Source organism: Schistocerca nitens, chromosome 2 (genome assembly GCF_023898315.1).
Source record: "Schistocerca nitens isolate TAMUIC-IGC-003100 chromosome 2, iqSchNite1.1, whole genome shotgun sequence".
In the NCBI taxonomy this organism is placed as follows: Eukaryota; Metazoa; Arthropoda; class Insecta; order Orthoptera; family Acrididae; genus Schistocerca; species Schistocerca nitens.
The window spans coordinates 731,195,213-731,214,799 of NC_064615.1; the positions used below are offsets into that span (position 1 = coordinate 731,195,213).

General features: G+C 44.0%; 1 protein-coding gene across 6 annotated transcripts in view; it reads left to right on the forward strand.

The window, feature by feature from the left end:
* Nucleotides 1-19,587, forward strand: part of LOC126236933 (rho guanine nucleotide exchange factor 11-like) — a 550,831-nt gene that overhangs the window by 207,344 nt on the left and 323,900 nt on the right. For 4 of the 6 annotated variants that reach the window (XM_049946613.1, XM_049946616.1, XM_049946615.1 and 1 more), the window contains exon 2: nucleotides 3,629-3,821. In XM_049946613.1, coding sequence (XP_049802570.1) covers nucleotides 3,629-3,821 — 193 coding nt within the window. Of the gene's footprint in view, nucleotides 1-3,628; nucleotides 3,822-15,841; nucleotides 16,092-19,587 lie in introns of those variants that run through there. The other 2 variants (XM_049946618.1, XM_049946619.1) reach the window with 1 other exon arrangement.

Here is a 19,587-nt window from a genome sequence, read left to right on the forward strand (position 1 = left end):
GTGTACTCGGTACTGTGAAGTATTTAGACGCTGAGTATTTTATAAGTCAATCACTGGTACGAAAGCTTGTAGATAGCTGATTCTGATAGAAGTTAAACGCTGAAAGCAAAATCTACGAAGCTAAGGTAACACAGAATTCAACCAAAGCTTCAGTTCAAAATAAGAGTATTCATTTGTCGACTTCAAAGAAAACTAGTTCGCCAAGTTTTGTTACAGATGTTTTGAGCGCGATATTACTGTACGTAAATAAACCAAAATGGCTGTCACAGGGGTAGGAAGGTTGTCGTAGTGTCTACCTTTCATCATTGAGAAATAATCGATTAATAATACTGAAATATCATATTGGATATGTTCTCTGTTGGATTTCGGTAGGACAAGGATGTTGCCACAGAATTAACTCAGATGTAATTATTTTAAAGCATTTCTTGCACGTGTAGAACTAAAATTACAGCCTCCGTTTTTTTGCTAAGGAAAATTGCGAGCGTACTTCAGGGAAAAAATTGGTTGTATGTAGCATTCACTAAATGTAAGTAAACACAGAATACAGAGCTGATGTTTTTTTTGCATTTGTTACGTAAACGTGCGGCGCAACTCTAAGTTGTAATTTCCACTGGGGCCATGTAAAACTGGAGACAGTAGTAGAAATCATACGTTCTTACTAAGATATTTGTGGTAAAGTTATAACTGTAATTTGGAAAGTTAGAGGCCCACGAATGCTGTCTTCAATTCTTCCAACATAGAAAGTTCCACCTGTGTTAGAAAAACTAGTGAAAGTATGAAGCAGCTTGAATTTCGAGGTTAACAGCGCACACATGCATGAATTGAAAAGTCAGTAAATTGTACTTTACACGACTCATAATTTAATACTATGGAATACCATATGGCAGAAGCTAAGCACAACAGGCCGTGCAGGGCCCGTATTCTTTGTGTGTTAATTAGTAAATTAAATCTTTAAAATAGGTACCGTAAATGTTAAGCATTGAATGAGAAATTTTGAAGGTTGTAAGCAGATGATTATTGCCAATAGCGAACTTGAAATGGTTAAAGTAAGTGTTACGGTAAAAGCCGGATTCCTTCTTCTGAAAAATTCCATACTACAAGCCCGGGCGGGTACTCTGTATCTAATGAACCTGTTTGACACTGAAGCAAATAAGGTCGAGTTTCATGACCGTGTGTAAATATTCGAACACTCGAAAAATCGCGAGTAGATGAAGTGTTAAAAGTAATTTGTAGTTTGTGGCAAACGCTCCGATTTCACTCCTGTGAGAACGAAGAGCTCGTCATAAGCGCCACAAGCCCGTTAAAACTCGTAAAAATATGCTGTTTGGTGATTTCGACTTTCTTTTGCATTTGCATGGAACAATAAGTGAAATGTTGGATTAGGTGGTCTTCTATGCTTGTGACATCAAATAGTTTCCTTTATATTTTATTAGGTCACTATTGGATGCTGATCATACTTTGTAGGCAATAATGTACACAAGCATAGCTGTAGCGTGATAAGTCTTCCTATACAGAAATTAGACACTTTCTGCAGAAGTACACCATTATTCACATTAAGCGAAAGAAAGAAGGGAAAAAAAAGCGCCGATAGACGAAGTACATACAGTATTGCGATGTACAAATATCCACTTCACGCAAGCATTGGCAAACAGCGCCTAATTTCTTACAATAAATTCTTAAATTTTACTTGTTAAAATTTTTTTGTGGTGTGAACGGGCGTCCCTCTCTGGTGCCATTGTGAAGAGGGTGATTTGGAACAGCGGAGGCAGTGTGCAGAATATGACTGACGAGAGCGTAAGGGTCAAACAAAGTTCAGTGAATTTGTGTCTGGAGCAGCATGATTTCCGTGTTGGAGGCCATTTAATTTATCCCACGCAACACCTTGCACAATTGATTTCAAGGGACGACACGCTGTTGCAAGATGGTGCACTGTTCCTAACAACGGCAGAAGTGTTAACCATGAGACGCATTTGTTTGGTATCCTCTCCTGCGTGACACTTTGCGTCATCTCCTGGAAAAGTGTGTCTTTCGATAGCTGACTGGAAGCGATGTGTATATTAAACTGGAATGTGCTGTATAGGGTCCAACATGGTACGGTTAGCGTCATACATTTAAGACATCTGAATAATGGGGTCGGGGCGTGGCCTCCACCAATAGCGGAGTAATTGGCCGTTTGTAGGTCGGAAAAAAGTTGCCACTTCCTCAAGTGGTCGTGGGTTTAGTGATGGCGGTGACTGGAACCGCTCAGCGAGCCTTTAATGTAACATCCTTGTTCACAATGGTCACTCACTCATTTTGCTACAGAACGGGATTGCGGCAGGTATTGCTTCTCGATGACGAGGTGTTGCCGGCGCGCTGGGTGCCGAGGTCATCAGGTGGACAGCACGTGCTAGACAGGCGTCGGCGTCGTCGAAGCCGCCACCGATCGATGTGTGTCAGCCGCGGCTGCTGGCAGCCACGCTAACTCGTCGTCGCCACCTACCACACCGAGAAGAATACTGTTCACAATGTAACACACAACAAGGTCGAAGTCAAAGGCGTAGGCCCTCACTGAGCCGTGATCAGCAACGGTGAAGACCCTCAGGAATCTGTCAACAACAACAGAGCGCTCAGACAGCCCCTTGTTCGGACTCTGAACGTGATACCTCAGACGGAGTTGGTCGCTAGCAGATGATGGTCACCCAGCAGTGCGTAGGCGCCAAGTTGTCTGTTGACTAATCCAGCTCAGACGGACGCCTGCTGCTACTAGAGACAAAGTCCCTGGAAAACTTCTCGCTCTCTCATTTGGCACTGAAGTGCTCTTCACCTCGAAGTTAACAGCTAACAAAAGTTAAAGTGGTCAGGATGCAGGATCGTGTACAGAGGCTAATGTGGTTGTATACAGAGAATGTTGGCGAGTAACTGAAAACATCTGAGAGAGGGCGTTTGGTTTGAAGGGAATGGGAATATTTATGGGAGTTTACTGCAAAGTGCTTCTCTGACAGCAACGCCCCACCCTGGAAGACAGAACAGGATGCAGCGGCTTTGCGTCGCCTTTTGGTGTCGTTGAGTTCACTTGTTCTGAGTTTCTTGTTTTGTTGGCTCCTGCAAGAGCCTAGCCGTAGTAATAATATTGCGTAACTGCACTCTGCACAGGCACTGAATAGCTTTTTCTGCTTTGTTAGCTTCCTGAACAAACATTCCTTCAATCTCTACGCCTGGTGGGGAAATGGTGCCTGTGCTTACATCACTGGAGTATTGGTGAAGCAACAATACGAATCAGTTGGTCTCTACCATGGATACGAAACATTTCTGTGCATAGGTTTCCTAAACTGTGTTGTTGAAACTTGATGGTAAATTAAAATTATGTGCCGGATCGAGACGCCAACCCGGGAACTTTGCCTTTCGCGATCAAGTGCTCTACTGACCGAGCTACTCAAGCACGACTAACGAAGTGCTCTAACAGCTTTACTTCCTCCAGTTCCTTGTCTCCTACCTTGCAAACTTGTCGTTGTTTATCATTTCTAGGGTTGTATTCCAAATTGACGCATCGCTATTGAAAATAGATCTGCATTAATGTTGCAGCTGCACCTGATGACGTGTGATAATCTCGGTGTGGTGTTAAAGCGCGTTTGTCTGTGTTTTGCAGGCGAGCGCCCGGCTGGCGGCGCGGGCCGGCGACCGGACCCCGTGCGAGAGAGCGAGGAGCGGGCAGACGCGGCGGCGGCAGCGGCGGCGGCCGTGGCCACGGGCGGCACCACCGTGGCCGGGGGTGGCGGGGGCGCGCCCCACCAGCGGCACTCCCACCACGAGGACGACGACGGCCGCCTGCACCACGACCTGTGAGTACACCTCTCTCTCTCTCTCTCTCTCTCTCTCTCTCTCTGGCTATTGAAAAAACAAAAAATAGATAACATTTTTTGTGTACATGCTTTACTTGCGTGACTTCACTTCTCCGCGTAGTCACCACGCAAATTCAAGTGCTTGTCGTATCGTAACACCAATTTGTTTTTTCCCCTCGTCATAGAATGGCGCCACCTTGTTCTTCAGGCAGTTGCCAGCGTCTTTGACCGCACTAGGCTGCTAGTACTTCGTCTTAAGGGAAAAAAGATAATACCTTGTGCCAAATCCGGATTATAGGGAGAATGTTGAAAAAACCCCAGCTAAAAAGTGTTTCCCCATCTTTCGGTCTAGAGTACAGGATCGCGCATCGTCGCGCGCGCGCGTGAGAGAGAGAGATGGTTCTTTGAGTAATCATTTTGCACCGTTCAATTCAGGATTGACCATAGGAGTTCCGTAAGTGTGTCACAATAAGCGTGTAATGTCATAGTAGTCTCACATGTTACTCTCATGAAACCTGTTGTCAAAATTCCTTTGCGATATCAAGAAATTGTAACCATAATTTTGGGGTTTGACAGCACCTGCTTGCATTTTTTGAGCTTATTGGGAGAGTGTTTGGACACTTCACGTACTCCACCTATTTTTCGATTCTGTTTAGAAATTCCTCTTCTTGGTACCACGGGGCGAGAAGGCGCAATGGTTAGCACGCTGGACACTCACTTAGGACGACGGTTCAAATAACGCATTGACCATCCAGAAGTAGGTTTTTAGTGATTTCCCTCATCCATCCAGGCAAATGTCGGTATAGTCTCTTTTGAAAGGCAAGGCCGATTTCCTTTTCCACTTCAAAATCCGACCTTGTGCTCCGTATCTAATGATTTAGTTGTCGACGTAACGGTTAAGCGTGAATTTCCTTTTTCATAGTTGTGGTGAAGGAAAGTAAGACCTCACCCACTCTTTGTTTTCGGAAGATCGCTTCGACATTTTGGTACCCACCGTGCACAAATGTCTGCCTGTAAAAGTGTTAAAAGGGTTCTCCTCGAAATATGAGGCACATCTTCAGAAAATTCACACGCCCTTGACCAGTTTCATGATGCACATGCGCCCAACCAGCCTTAAATTTTCTGCACCGCTTCTTCACAGCGCGATCAATAAAACCCCATCCCCCTTACTCAAGACACAGTGAGTCTTAGCGGCATTGACTCTTGCAGGAGGCATTCCTTGCAGGAAGTGTGTGATAGAAAGTGCTAGGAAACAGGCGGCAGATGGAACAACTTTGTCTATTTTCATCGCTTGCTGCTTACAGACTAGTGAACGCAACAGAGAGCTGAAGGACGCAACGTAACCTTCAGAGTCCCATTTTCCAACCACACAAGCGCACTGAAGGTGCAAGCATTTCATCTCAAAGGCCAGTCGATGGCAAAATTGTGGATAGTCCTTCTACCCATTGTTTCACAAATTCGGTACGTGCGATGAGACCGTGTGTTCGGAAGTCTTTCATCATGCATCGACGTGGGTGGATCAGGTGTTCAGGGTGTGTGTGTGTGTGTGTGTGTGTGTGTGTGTGTGTGTGTGTGTGTGTGTGTGTGTGTAAAAGGGGGCGTGGCATTCGTTTGAAGTATAGTTGCGTAAGATACCGTTTGAGGTCGGGCTTGCTCTACCACGTTTGTCGTACTAACAACCTCAAAAAGTACAAACGGCATGCGTTGCTGAATGTTTCGCGTACTCCGCTTTGCTTTGAATTTTGTGTTTCTTGTTTCCTTATTCTGAAATGAATGAAAAGGCTTTTTCAGCTCCATGAAGAACTTCGAGTATGACACCCATGACATCAAAGTACCGACGATCGTTATCGCGACGTAGCAGCTCCGCTTTCGGAGAACCAAAGATCATGGGTATAAGCGGCTGGTGCCACGTCGTTGATCTCACTAAGAAGTGAAGTGACGGCAGGTGCTGAAAACATGACTTGACAATCAACTGAAGTGAAGTGTATTGATACTGAACTGGACCTAGAGGGTCCAGAAATTCCGAAGAATGAACTGAGGAAGTCGACAGCAAATTAGACAGCTTAATGAGTCGCCCTCTGAAAACTGCTTGTCAGAACTATGTACGGTAGGATAAGGAGAAAATACAGGCAAAATAATTGATTGAAACACAGTGTTCAACCTCCAAACCAAGGAATGTCTTACTTTCTCGTATCCAGATCGAATTTCAAATTTGGGTTGACCTATATGTATGCGTTTGCACGCAAAAGCTGTATATGACGAAAACGCCAAAATCGAGCGATATTAGGACAGTAAAATCTGGAATTGTTTAAGAGATAACAAGACGACATTGTCAACTTGGTTCCTGTATCAGTCTTCCCAAGTGCCTTGCATGATGTCCGCATATGAATATAAACTAGTGAAATTACGCAGTTCACACTACGATAGTCGCTAAAAACAGATATTCGGTTTATTTCCTAGACAGAATTAATAAAATCAGCAAATAGCTTGGAAAAACACAGTCAACAAATTCTTCTATCATCTTGAATGAGAGAGTGCGTGAGAAGGAACCGAACTGAGATATGTAATATGGCGGCGAAAAAAAAAGTAGGATCATGTTGGGAGGATTACAACAATTGACAGCACTCGGACAACACACAAAAATGTCGAAACATGTAATTTGGACGTGACTACCAGTTTTCCAGCTGACAGACTGTTGTATGTTGTAGATAATACCATACAGAAACGCACTCTGGATGCTTGCAACATTGTCCAGGAGTACAATGAAGGTATCTGAAATCTGAATGTATCACCGAATATTTTCGACTCCAGGCTAGCAAACGATAAGAATGGCATGTTCCCGTGCAGAGGAAATCTGTCTTAAACGCCTCCGTCAAACTCTGAATAGCTTCGTATATTTTCTCCACATCTTGAGAAGCGAGGAGGAGAGGTTATGCTGGTTACCAGTGACTGAAAGATAAAAAATGCCGTTGGACTAACCCTCCAGGTCCAGTTCGGTACCACTACACGTCAGTGGATTGTCACAAATATTTTCAGCATCTGCTGTCAATTCAGTTCTTAGTGGTGTCAACAACGTTGCAGTCGAACGTGAGCGTTATCACATGGGAACACAGACCGGGGGGTTCATGGCTGCAGATCCCCTCAGTTATTCAAAGTAGAAAACTTTCTCTTTGTTTAAAGCTGCTAATAAAATAAGTGTTTCTCTATGGTCGGGAACATTATGTTAGGAAATCTGATTGAAAAAAGTACTTGCTGTCAAGTCACCTTTATTGAAGACAAGCAACAGATAGTTAATAATACGGTAGACGCATGGTTGACTGGTGCTTTCTGGTGAAGTCTGCTGTACGGTTCGGTTGCTCAATACATAGAACGCAATTATGAGCATGACTAGCAATTGGTAAGAAAGAAAATATAGGTAGTGAGGGTTAAATGGTTCAAATGGCTCTGAGCACTATGGGACTCAACTGCTGTGGTCATAAGTCCCATAGAACTTAGAACTACTTAAACCTAACTAACCTAAGGACAGCACACAACACCCAGCCATCACGAGGCAGAGAAAATCCCTGACCCCGCCGGAAATCGAACCCGGGAACCCGGGCGTGGGAAGCGAGAACGCTACCGCACGACCACGAGATGCGGGCAGTGAGGGTTAAAAGAAGTCAATTAGCACTGTTGTCGATTTTACTAAAATTTGCGCCTAGCAGTCCCATAACCTGCTACATGGAGTTGCTAAACCACGTTGCGTTCCGGTATTTTTACGAGATAAAAATGACGTTATCTCCTCGTCCAATACAGGTACAGCAGTAACTGACAAGTACGATATCGACGAGACCTTGAGTCTTTAGACGTTGGTTCGTACCTCTTGATATAAGTTGCACATTTTGCACCGAAATTTTCACCTCTAACGATAACAAAACGCCATTGAAAACAACAGCCTCCTGCTTTGTGATAATCATCATTTAACTGGATTAGCCATTGACTTTGCACTCCAGGATAAATAAACTGCTCACTTTTAGTGCTGCGTGTCCACAGCTGTGTATCACTTACGTATTTCTGCAAAGTGCGTTACTCCGCAAACTAAGCAGTGGCGCGATGTACACGTTACAGAACAGAAGAAAGCCATTCCTTGCTTGGCCAGATGCATTTCGGCTCGTTTTGTTGTATTATCAGCGATGCGAGACCCACATTTTCATTTGTACGTTGCACTTACAGCCTACATACTGTTCTATTGTACAATTATGTTAAAACTGCTGCATACGAGTGAAATATATCTGCTTCAGGCCAGCGATGATGTCCTAACAAACTGAAAGGAAGTGGGTCTGGCAAAACGAATATTGCCTTTATTCTGTCGCATACAGACGATCCTAACCTAAAAACGTAATAGTGAGTGAGGGGTGGCAAATCAACAACGTTGAACATGTTACTTGAAATTCATTTCATAACATTTCGTTGTCAGTGGCTATTATGAAGCTATTTATCAGAAATGCAAAGTAATCAGTTCATTTTCATGTCCGAATGATGCACTCCAGCTCGCGCTGCCGCGTCGGCATGGCCAGCGGCATTCACTCAGCTGTTCACCTGTAACATCTGTCTGTTGACTGATGACCTGCATGACGTGAACACAACGAAGGTTACACCAGTGAAAGGACGTTGTAAACACACACAGATCAAGTAAGAAGCATAACAACAGACAGCCTTGTAGGTGGGGCAACCACAGCCATGTTTATTCATCCTGGGGCTTAATAACCGCTTCAGCTGTACAGGGTCCTTTATTACTGTACCACTACTTGTTCAGGTGACATATGATTAAAACATTAGAGCGGAAGCATATCTGCCTTACTGTGATCACCCTTATTGCCTGTTGTTCAGACAGTGCTAATCGAATTACCGAGAGTTTTGGTGTGGTTTTGACTTCAGTCATACGCCCTTTTCGCCAGTGGCTCGGAGCTTCCGTAGCGTCTGGTGAAGTCGCACACGCGGCTGCGGCCGGAATCCGTACCACCTCAGCGGTTTGCGGCGCGCGAAACAAATTGCGCCACGCACTACTTCACAGATCAATAGGGTCCAGATAAGGGTAGTCGGATGCGCTTTGGCACTCGAGACAGGATTAAACTTCTCAGTACTCCCACGTCAGTAATGGACTGTAGCAATCCAACTAAACTCAGAAATGTTCCGATATCGTACCAGTAGAATGGAAATAGTAGACCGCTAACAGTAAACACACCTCTTTCAACTGTCGTATAGCAACTCCCACCAATAACCTCCACAACAACACAATAGGAATGCAGTTTAAAATGCCTAGGAGAAAAAGCCACACAAACACGCCACACTCATATTTCCACGGAAACGAATATAATTCATTAAAGTAAATGAAAACCAACATCGCGAACTATGTCTCTTTCACTAGACACCACCTTCCAATTAGCTGCTTGTCTCCACAATCTAATTTGAGCGTGTGCGCCCTCGCTAAACTGCAACACTCACCTAGAATTCCACGACCCGAAATTCATGGCAGCTTTTGGGAACGCGGTTTCGGATTGCCACAACTGTCAGGTACGAAAGGAACACCTCTAGAACTCTGAGGTGAACTACGAAAGCACCACCTCCACTTACAGAGGCTACACGTATTTCACAACCCACGAGGTCTGTCGGTCGGCTTCTGATTTTGTGAGCTGTTAAAACGTTTCACGAATGTAGGCATTTTAGTTTGCAGTTTTCTGCTCCCACTTAGAGCGCTTATGTAAGGTTATGCTTCTTGTCTGGACCTTTAGAAGTGCCTCTGGTCTGGGAATGTACTCCACTAACTATACACAGACTCCAGCTGGCTCCTAACAGCTCCCGCTAATGCCCAGATCAACACTTGTTCGGGAGTATTAGGTAAAGACCAGACCATAACCTGCTGCATGGAGAAAACTACTTCCCCTTGCGTACACATTAGCTTCAGAAACGAGAAAAAAATGTTCGATCCCGAAACATGTTACAATAGGGACTGTGCTTAAAATTCAACTTTAAATAGCGATAAAGCAATAGTTCCGTCCGCGGTAGTTGAAGCATTTAAGGTACTCATACTGCATCCTCTCTATTTAGTAGTCAGTGGGATAACGCAGTAGCACGTAGACACAAGGTCTCTCTCTCTCCCCCTCCCCCCCCCCCCCCCAACACCTCCCCCAACCCTACCTCCGTAAAGGCGGCCGCCAGCTCGAAGCGCGCGCGCGTGTGGCCTTCACTGTTACAAGCATCCTCCGCACCCCTTGTTTACTCATCGCCTTGGGCCCGCAGGGAGCTCCTTATCTTTGCAAACCCTCTTGCTGCACTGTGTACTATGGTCCCTCACATTCTAGATAGGTTGGGCCTGCGCCAATTCTCAACTATTCTGCAGAGTGTGCTCCAGTATGTGAGGCAACACTCATTTGTGCCTTTGTTTAAGAATCCATTTTTCAATAGCATCTGGAACTTTGCCGACTAAATTAATAGTGTGTTGGAGTCATCTCGCTGACTGGTGGCGCCTAGTGAGTGGAGTCGATGCAAGCCTAACACAGCACACAAATTCCCGGACGGAGAATTGTTCTGATGCTGCAACGCAGTTTTCCGATAGCTGGTCATTGCATTAACAGCGAGTAATCCTGTTACCTTCGTGACTACCACTGCCAGTAGCTCTCGCGATCCAATGCAATATCCGTATTTTCGTTTCAGATATTACAGGTGGGCATGTACAAATGCGTAATGAATTGGAAATAAAAGCGAACAGACATTTAACTCAAATTAGGGTGACAAAAAATAATATATGTAATCTCATCGATAGCTCAGTGCAGTAGGTACACAATAAATTCTCTGTAAATACAACCATATCAAACGTGGGAGAAGTTGAAACTCCCGAGGGAACTTTCGTTCTGTCCCTACAAGCACAACAAAACGCGTGCGCGTCCATTTTGTCACCAAACGAATAAGCGAACCGGGTCTAGTGAGAAAAAACACGCATTTCCTTGTAGTTGTAACGACGGAACGAAAATACCTTCAGGAATTATAAAGCAACTACGTACAAAAGGGCAACACAAATCAAGAAATCAAAACTTGAAACGTTGTGCTTTTCGCTACAAGAAGTTAAAGAACTGGAGAAGCGCCTTCGCGCCTGAGAATTTTTAACAGCCAACTCTTCCAGCTCAATAATACGTGAGACAAAAAAACTAATGCTTATTGTTAACAGGTCACAGAATTACTAGCACGTCCTGTTTCCGTTTGATATCATCGAATTAGGTGTTGAAATCCAACTCGAGCATGACACTTCGTAGAGTAGTTTAGAATTCATGTCTTAAACAACATGAGGAATTAAAGTTCGTGCAAGACCATAAGAAACCCACACCATTGGTTCCCAGAATTTTACTCTTCCCTTCTATGCTTCTTCCTTAAAGCGTCGGTCATTACCTGGCTTGTGAATGAACGCATAGTTCGTAAGTTCCGGAAATAAAACTACGTATCAATAAACAGCTGGCACGAGGTCAGTACATAGCCATTTTGCCCGCATTCCACCCGTGAACTGTTAATTAACTCAGCCCGATGTTATCTGATGTTGCCCTTGTTTTACTGTGATTTGGAAACTGCGACTACTTGATCGAAAAGATAAATTTAAGAAATTATCTGTCAGTCACTCCAGCTTCCACGAAGAGTTTGGAAACCTTAGTTACACCCACATCATATTCTTTGTCCGTACTTCGTCATAAGCTTCATTTCGAAGATGTTCGAGCACACATACATATGTGTTACTGAATAGAGTAGAAACACGAAACAGAAAATGGACACTTGGACATTCAGTTCGCTGTCCATCTGAGATAGTTCCCCGTTTGTAATGACTGGACATTAAACCATTGTTTTACCAGAAATGAATGAAAAGACTTAAAGAATATTGTCACTGATATTTGTGGGGGCAAGCAAAGACATGTTGTAGGCTATGAAAGTAGAGGAAGCACAGAATTTCATTTCATCGTGCGGCGTGCAGTTTTCATGGCTACCGGCTACTTCATGAATGTACTTTTGTCATTTGTGAGCAGAAATAATTTTGATGGGAGCGTATTACTGGCGCGCAAAGCACTTCTTTTCATCTGAAATTCTACTCTTCCAGAGACCTTTACCTGAATCAAAGTAAGTACACTTAGTGTCCGAATCCAATGGTCGTATTTCTGTGGTACGCATAATGCTAAATATTAAAGGCTTATTGTTTTAAACTTGTAATTTAGGAGTAATCGTCGTACCGAAGCTACACTTCGAGGACGAGGTAAGTTAATAGCTGAATTAAATGTTAAAATTCTGTACGTACATAGAGATACGGCTGAACTACACGGCTGCATCGGGTCCAAATCACTCGTTAGCAGTTTCTTTGTATCTTGCTAGTTTCAATGACAGTTTCATCCAAACATTCATATGGTGTTCCAAAACATTGATTTGTATTTCCTCTAAATTGCCATGGAAGTGGCAATGAATTTTATCCGAAGTTCAAGGTTCACGGAGTTAAGGAGTGAGTAGCTTACTCCAAACGTGACCGAACTTTCTTGCAAATTAAAACTCGGTATACAGGTCAAAACACAAATATTGTACACGGTATGGTATTGGACGAGTGACGCTTGAAGCGGTAGGAGAGAACTTAGGTCAAGGCCGCACATGAAGGAACGGTTGGGTACATTATACATAAAGTAAAATGAGGAAGCTTAAATTTGGTACAACATTTGTTGAATGATGAGCAAAAGGAAATTTCAAACCTAATTTCTCAGCAATTTTAGGCCCGGTTGCGAAAAGAACCTGATACGGTGCGCTGATAAGTTACTGCGCATGTGTTCATCATTTTCGGGCTGAAAATAAACTGCTGCCAAAGTAGCGGGTAGAAAGCGGAAGCATTGCATTACAAAGGACATTTGTGTGGATAAGGTATTGCAAACGTTTACGGGATGCAAAAGTAGCGAATAGTGTGCAATTTTTCTGAGCTGACAAAGCGAGACAGTATATGAGAAAAGAGCGAGATTTAAGAGCGGAAAAAAATGCTCTTCACCACCTCGGTGATATCCGCAAAATCATTCTTTGAAAGTGGGAAAACAAGGAGTTGAAGAAAGAAATTTTGGGAAGTTCACTAGTTCTGATACACCCTAACTCCCATCTGTTCCAATACATAAAAGATAGGTACTAGAAAATTGTAATAAAACATACCTAAAGAATGGAATCTACTTATAGGAAAAAGACGTGGGAGCATTCCGTGGACATAAAAGGAACAGTGTGAAAATTTTGCATTTTTATGTTAAAAATGTTTCACTACCTGTCAACTATTCACTTTACAGTAGTCTTCCCGATAATCTTTCAACAACAGCGATAATGAAGCAATGAATTCATTTCTGAATTGAACAATGCACTTGTTACAGTGGCAGTGGGCATTGTATGGGTATAGGCGGCGGCCCGTTGGAGGAATGGCTTCCCCCTCATTGCAGAACGGTGGCGCGACAAGTCTGATGTTCAGAGCAGAGAGATTTTGAACAGCCACTTTTTGTTTGTACGCTAAATACGCGTCTTCATGTTGTGAAAGGATGCAGATGTACCTGCACCTGAGCACCCTAAGACCAGCTAGCGTAATCACCCTTCGCTGTTTTTTTGTTTTCCATACTTAACGTCTTAATCCTCTGTTTGATTCCATTTCAGAGCCCTTATTAAGAATTTTAATCTGCCTTGCTGTTATACTAACTCAAGCGATAAAGACCACCACCACCACTAATAGCATCATCATTATCAAAACAAAGCGAACCGCAGAGCTGACCGTGCCGGCAAGTAACTTGCCAGAGTACTACGTACAGCCACCTTTCAGTTTATAGCAGTGCGTATTCTCACCTCGCAGTGCAAGTATAGAAAGCGATTGCGGAAAACTCAGAGCGGTATGGCGTAACGACTTGCTGTTAAAGTTGTTAAATTTATTCTATATCAGAAGGAAAAAGGAATATCAGTAAACATTTGTTTGCTCGTTCTGTCTTCTCCGTCAGCACTAAGTCGACGATGTGGAAATTGTAAGAGGAAAGGGGGAGGGGATGTTATGTTGCACCGAGCAGTATACAGTACCTTTCCGAAAGAATCAAAAACAATAAAAGTTGCGTTTACGATACGATAAATATATTGGGGCAGCAATTTGTGCAATTTCATTTACGACAAATGTCATCGGGAAAACTTCACGGCTCCTTGTTGGTGTAGTTCAGACGTTCTGTCTAGTTATTGTTTACATTTTGTGCGGCATATGGGGAAGTCGGCTATCCAAATATTGCACAGAAAATGGAAACGAGAACCCGGAAGCGCACAGTTACTAAATCGCGCTGAGAAACCCCGAGAGAAGACGTCACGGCTGCTGATACACAGAAATGGATTTCAATGTTTGCAGTAAAACTGTAGGAAAAGAAAGTTCTGTAAAAGAGATTTGGTTTTAATGTGCCAGATTGAACGAGCAATGTGCAAATGAGAAGACGTAGTTGCAAAAGGAACACAACATTAGATATTATCAGAATGCAAGTTTCTGAATTAAAGTTGTCAGTAGTGTATTCAGACGAAACGTGAGTTCATACTCTTTATGTAACGGATATTTGTCAAAGTGACAGTGTATGAGGAGTGTAGTGAAACAAAAGTTCATTTCAGCATTTAGTTGTTCGGCATTACAAAGGTTCTCATATACGACTGAAAACCATAACATGAAACAGAAAAAAAGGAGCAGACCTACCTTACAAATAAACATCTAGATTTTAATAGTTGTTTCCGAACATGCTTCAAATTACAACGGCGAGGAGAATAAACTAACTGGCTGTAACTCAGTAAAAAGTGACAGTCGACAGTGGCCAGTAATCACACGTATTATGAACCAGATGGGCGTCTATTAGCACTTATGTACTAGCAAACTTTTGCGATATATCCTGTTGACAAATAAAAACATAAAAATGGATTGGTTCCACTCGTCCCGCTCTCTTCAGCGTACGCATGACGGTGCGTGTATAGCCCTGGACAGATCTGAAATTTGATTTGGCGGTTAATACGTACACACAAACGAAATTAATTTTAAACTGGAACTGCTAAGCTTAGGGCGATCAAACCGACCCCGACGGCTTGGACGACCTCCTCACGCCCTTCCCGGCGAGAGGTGGTCATTTTGGCCAGGTTGCGGATTGGACATTGCCGTTTAGCCACCGGTACCTGTTGTCCCGTGACCCCGCCCAACAGTGGCGCTGTGGTCGTCCACTGACAGTGCGTCATGTTTTAGTGTTCTGTCCCCGTTTTATTCACTCTCGTGTTGTCCTATGTCTGCCGTCTACCTTACAGGTACGTTTAGCTGATGACGCTCGAGCAGCTGCTCGTGTCCTTCGTTTTATTACACTGACGGACTTGTCCAAAAAGATTTTATATTTTGTTTCTCTGCGTCTTTGTAAGTACTTTCTGATGTTGCCCCCCTTACTTTTTTCTACGCTATTAGTGCACTAACGTTTGTGACAGGGCGCTAATGACCTTAGTAGTTGAGCGCCCTAAAAAAAATGCTCCAATCCACTGTAAGGGGTGAGCAACGAAGGTGCTAACAGTGCTCGCTCCCCTCTGCTTCCCCTCCCCAAACTCCATGTCCCCCTCCCCTCCCGAAAATATGGAGAACAAAGCCATCACCATCCAGGGATCAGCTACCACGGTGTGGTTTATTAATGGGCCAAGTGTGTTATCCCTTCCGTATAGAGATACGCGGTCCCTGAATGAATGGTACGATGAGGATAGAGAGGGAGGGAGCGACTAACGACTGTTACCGCGTCGACGGATTTAGAGCGTGCCGAATTAGTGGGTAATTGAAAAGGCAAACGCGACGTAAAGGGAGTATCGGACGTGAGTGGGGGTGAGAGGAGACGTGTGGCGCGGGATGGGATGCTGGTGGCTGTACTGTGTGCGCGGGCGCAGTGCGCGGAGGCCAGCCGCTGCCGCTGCCGCAGCCGCCGGGCCGGGCAGCGCGCGGCGCAGTTGCGTCTGGGCGGTCGAGCCGGGGCTGCACGCCGACACCGCTTGCCGACTGGCGTGCGTGACCGTGACGTGCGTGTGTGTGTGCTGCTGACACGATTCACGTGTGTGCTGCCGGGCCGCGCTTCTAAACTGCTTTACTGCGCTCCAGTGGAATGAGAGGTTGGCGACCATAGTAACTACGATCTCCAGTGTGCGTGGTATTATTTATACAACAGAGCGGCGCGTGAGAGAGTGTGTGTTCATCTAGAACGCTAGCGTGTTCTTTCACAGGTACGTCTTTCTAGGCTATCCGCGAGTGTGACGAAAGTGGTCGAGGAAAACGTGCTCCGGCCTGGCTCCATCATATTTTAGTAATAGTGCGTGCTCACATACATAGCGGTTCAGAGTTTCAGTGGTACGCGATTTTGGGCACGTTTGTCGCGAACATTCGGTTCCATTTGACGGCATTGGCTTTTCGTTGCAAGTTTTCGTATGTATTAAGAATATCTCTTAAAAAGTCATTCGTACGACTATCTGACTGTTTTCTGTAGTTTTAACTGTCGTATAATTCCGCTACACAACAGGGTGCCTACAACATGAGCTGCGGAACGGAGGCACTTGCGTCACTTCAGTGATGAATAGGAAAGCAGTTTGGAGATATCGAGACAAATGTTTCTGGATAGGCATGCTACTAGTCTGTATCGATTACGTTGCGTGTTTCTTCAAACTGCGGCTGAGTTGGTAAGAGCGTCTGGCAGAGCTTTACAAAATTTTTTCTATGGTGTTCATGTAGAACGCCAATCTTTGCCCCGCCCCCCCCCCCCCTCCACCCCCACGAGCCCGTTCTCCCCCTACTTGACATGTCATTTTCGCTGTACGTCAATTCTCTGATTTGAAAGGTGATTCTTCACTTTTGACTGAGTCAGTTTACTCGCTGGAGAGCCCTTTCACTGTTTCCTTCCATCAACTGTGAGGTTAAGAGCGAGTTTCCCCGTAGGATATGTTTCATTATTTACTGTTTTCAAGATCTAGAGAGAAAAGACATTGACGACCAGTTAAAAGGGTCAATCTTCGTTGTCAGGCAGTATGTTCGTCGTGTAGGCAGCGGTGGTTCACTGTCAGCTGAGCCACGCCTGCTCGCAAGACGGATTCAGGAAACGCGGCGACAGCGCAGCGCCAACAGGAAGAGCCGGCGCGGCTATCGTACTGGGCTGTGCCCGCAGCACGGCCGCCTGTCCGCTCCAGTCCCCCCTCTGTGACGAATAATTGGCAGCGGGATGCGTTTTTCCTCTTCAGCGAAACTACAAAATGTGCCTCACAGCCTAATCGGGCACTGTTGGCGATTCATTTGTTTTTGATCACGCTTTTGAGGATTGTATTGCGCAGGTGTGTTTCGGAAGGAAGGGAATCGATTGTAAACCTATGCAGCATTTCGGAAACGTGTGGTCTAGCAGTTCACCACGCGACTCTATCGAACATTGAAAAGCAAACATAAATTCAGCAAATAAGTGAGTTGCACACAATTTGATGCACTTTCCGATGAATCAGTAAACCGCTCACCCCAATTTTTAAAAGAATCGAACTGTCATCTGTAAAAACACCTTCAAATGGCTCAGTATTTTACAAAATGAGTTAATGTGTTGAATATTTGGCGTTAAGCGTATAAGGGAGAAAGGCTTCGGAGAAGCTATAAAATTTATATATAGCGTTCGTTGGAAGCCGCTGAATGTTTTTATTCTCAGATACTGGATGAATATAGTATGGACAATTAGCGCTGCATGAGTTAAGCTGCCTAAGTCTTCGCACTGGAATTCCTGTCTTAGTCTTGAATCTATAAGGTTATACGTCTTGAAGTAAATTGACGGCATTTTAAAATTTTATATTCGGTCGATAATTATATGAAATACTAAAAATCTAGTTTTTGTTGCCCCCCCCCCCCCCCGCCCCCGACGCCGTGGGATCATGCACCCTAAGCAGGATTAGTCGTCTAGTGATGTAGATAAATAATTTTGGCAACACAGGAATGGTTCTACAAAACTCCTACGTAGTCCCATTGCTTAGTTCAATGCAGTATCGCCGTGAGATTGCGATATTACAATGTCTAGTTATTTATTTTCTGTTACTTCACTTAAGATAGCGGGAATAAAACCTATTTTGTACACTTGGTTTCATTTGATGGACTAAAATAGTTAAGAAATATTCTCAGTTGTACTAAATACTAAAATCATCATTCAATAATTGCCTTGCAGAATAACAATAATATTCAGTTATGCAGTGGAATACAGCGAACTAGCCACATCCGTGTATCATGATGGTCACGAGCTGCTGCGCACTACTACACTGACTTGCTGATATTTTCATAGTGATGCCTAACAGTTGGCATCGCTTGCGTGTGATAAAAGGATTGAACATTGACAAATGTATACCTCAGGTTTCTATTGCGGCAAAGTACTTTTGTTGCACCCAAGACAGAGGAAAAATTAACATACACAATTGTAGTCACAGGATGTGAAAAAGTTAGAATTCTGTATTAGATACAATGCAGTGCAAACAGATAGTAGGACGATTGGACAGAAAATCAGCCGGCATTCCCGTAGAATGAAACTCGCGGAAGAGATCAATCGTGAATACGGGGTGGGCATTCAGAATAAGTCTAGCGTCATGATCAAAGAGATCGCTCGCTCGTTTTTTAATCGTAAGCGAACGGTCAACCATTAGTAAGAAGTTAAAAGTTCTAATCCTGAAATATATGTTGTCTGGCATTGGAAGCTAGAGAGAGTTGAATGCCAAGCAGACTGTCAATATCCGTGATTTATTTACGAACTATCTGAAATTGGACAGTAACCTATATCCATAATAGCTTCTCATACTGTTACAACGTATGCGACAGAACTGAAGAAGACATTTCGCAGGAATATATATGGATTACCTTAATAAATGCAGCTTCAAATCGTTCATATCGCCTGGTATTGTAGTCTAATAACATATGAATATGCAATGCGCATCCTGGCTGATACTGTATAGTTGACATAGAGTACGCATATAGTTTGAATGTGCAATGAATCGGTTGAAGAACAGGAAAACATTGCGCCAAGACGAAGAGCAATGTTTAATAGTGAGCGAGAGAATTTTTGTGCGGTGTAGTGTACACTATTGTTACAGCCATCAGTTCACTGCTTCATAATGCGGTTTACTATTTCAACGAGCTGTGTATTACACAGCCCTTACCACAGCATTCATAGTTTCGCCGATGTAGGGTGTAAGCGCCTGGAGTTGCATACAGAGAAGTAATAAACGTACTGAAATGAAGCTTAAAACGGCAAAAGCCAACGATAGTGCAGCCATCAGAACGACGGCTGTCGATGTCCATATGCTGGTTCACCCTCTTCAGAGTGGTTTGGCTCATGGTTTGGCTGTGTTCCAGTTTATGAATTTGCCGTCAGTAAGGAAGTACGGCCGCTTAGCTGCGTGTTGGGTCACATTGTTTTTAAAGTACTGCTTTATTAGGCCACCGCTTAGAGTGTTCTCAAATAAATGTTGCGCTAGGCTAATCTGAGTCAGATCTTACGAGCGACCGTAGACCATTACGAGTTAATGGAAATGAAATGGAAAGCGGGGCGACATTCTCCGTTAATGCAAGATTTGGTAAAACGCCCGTCGAAGTGACGTCAAAGTCTGGCGCCAAGCTGGCTGCCATACCGTGTTCATTTCTACCTCTAAATTACACAAAGGAATGTGACGACGTCTTCGTATTTGGAATCATAGCTGGCAGTTTCTTAAGAATTAC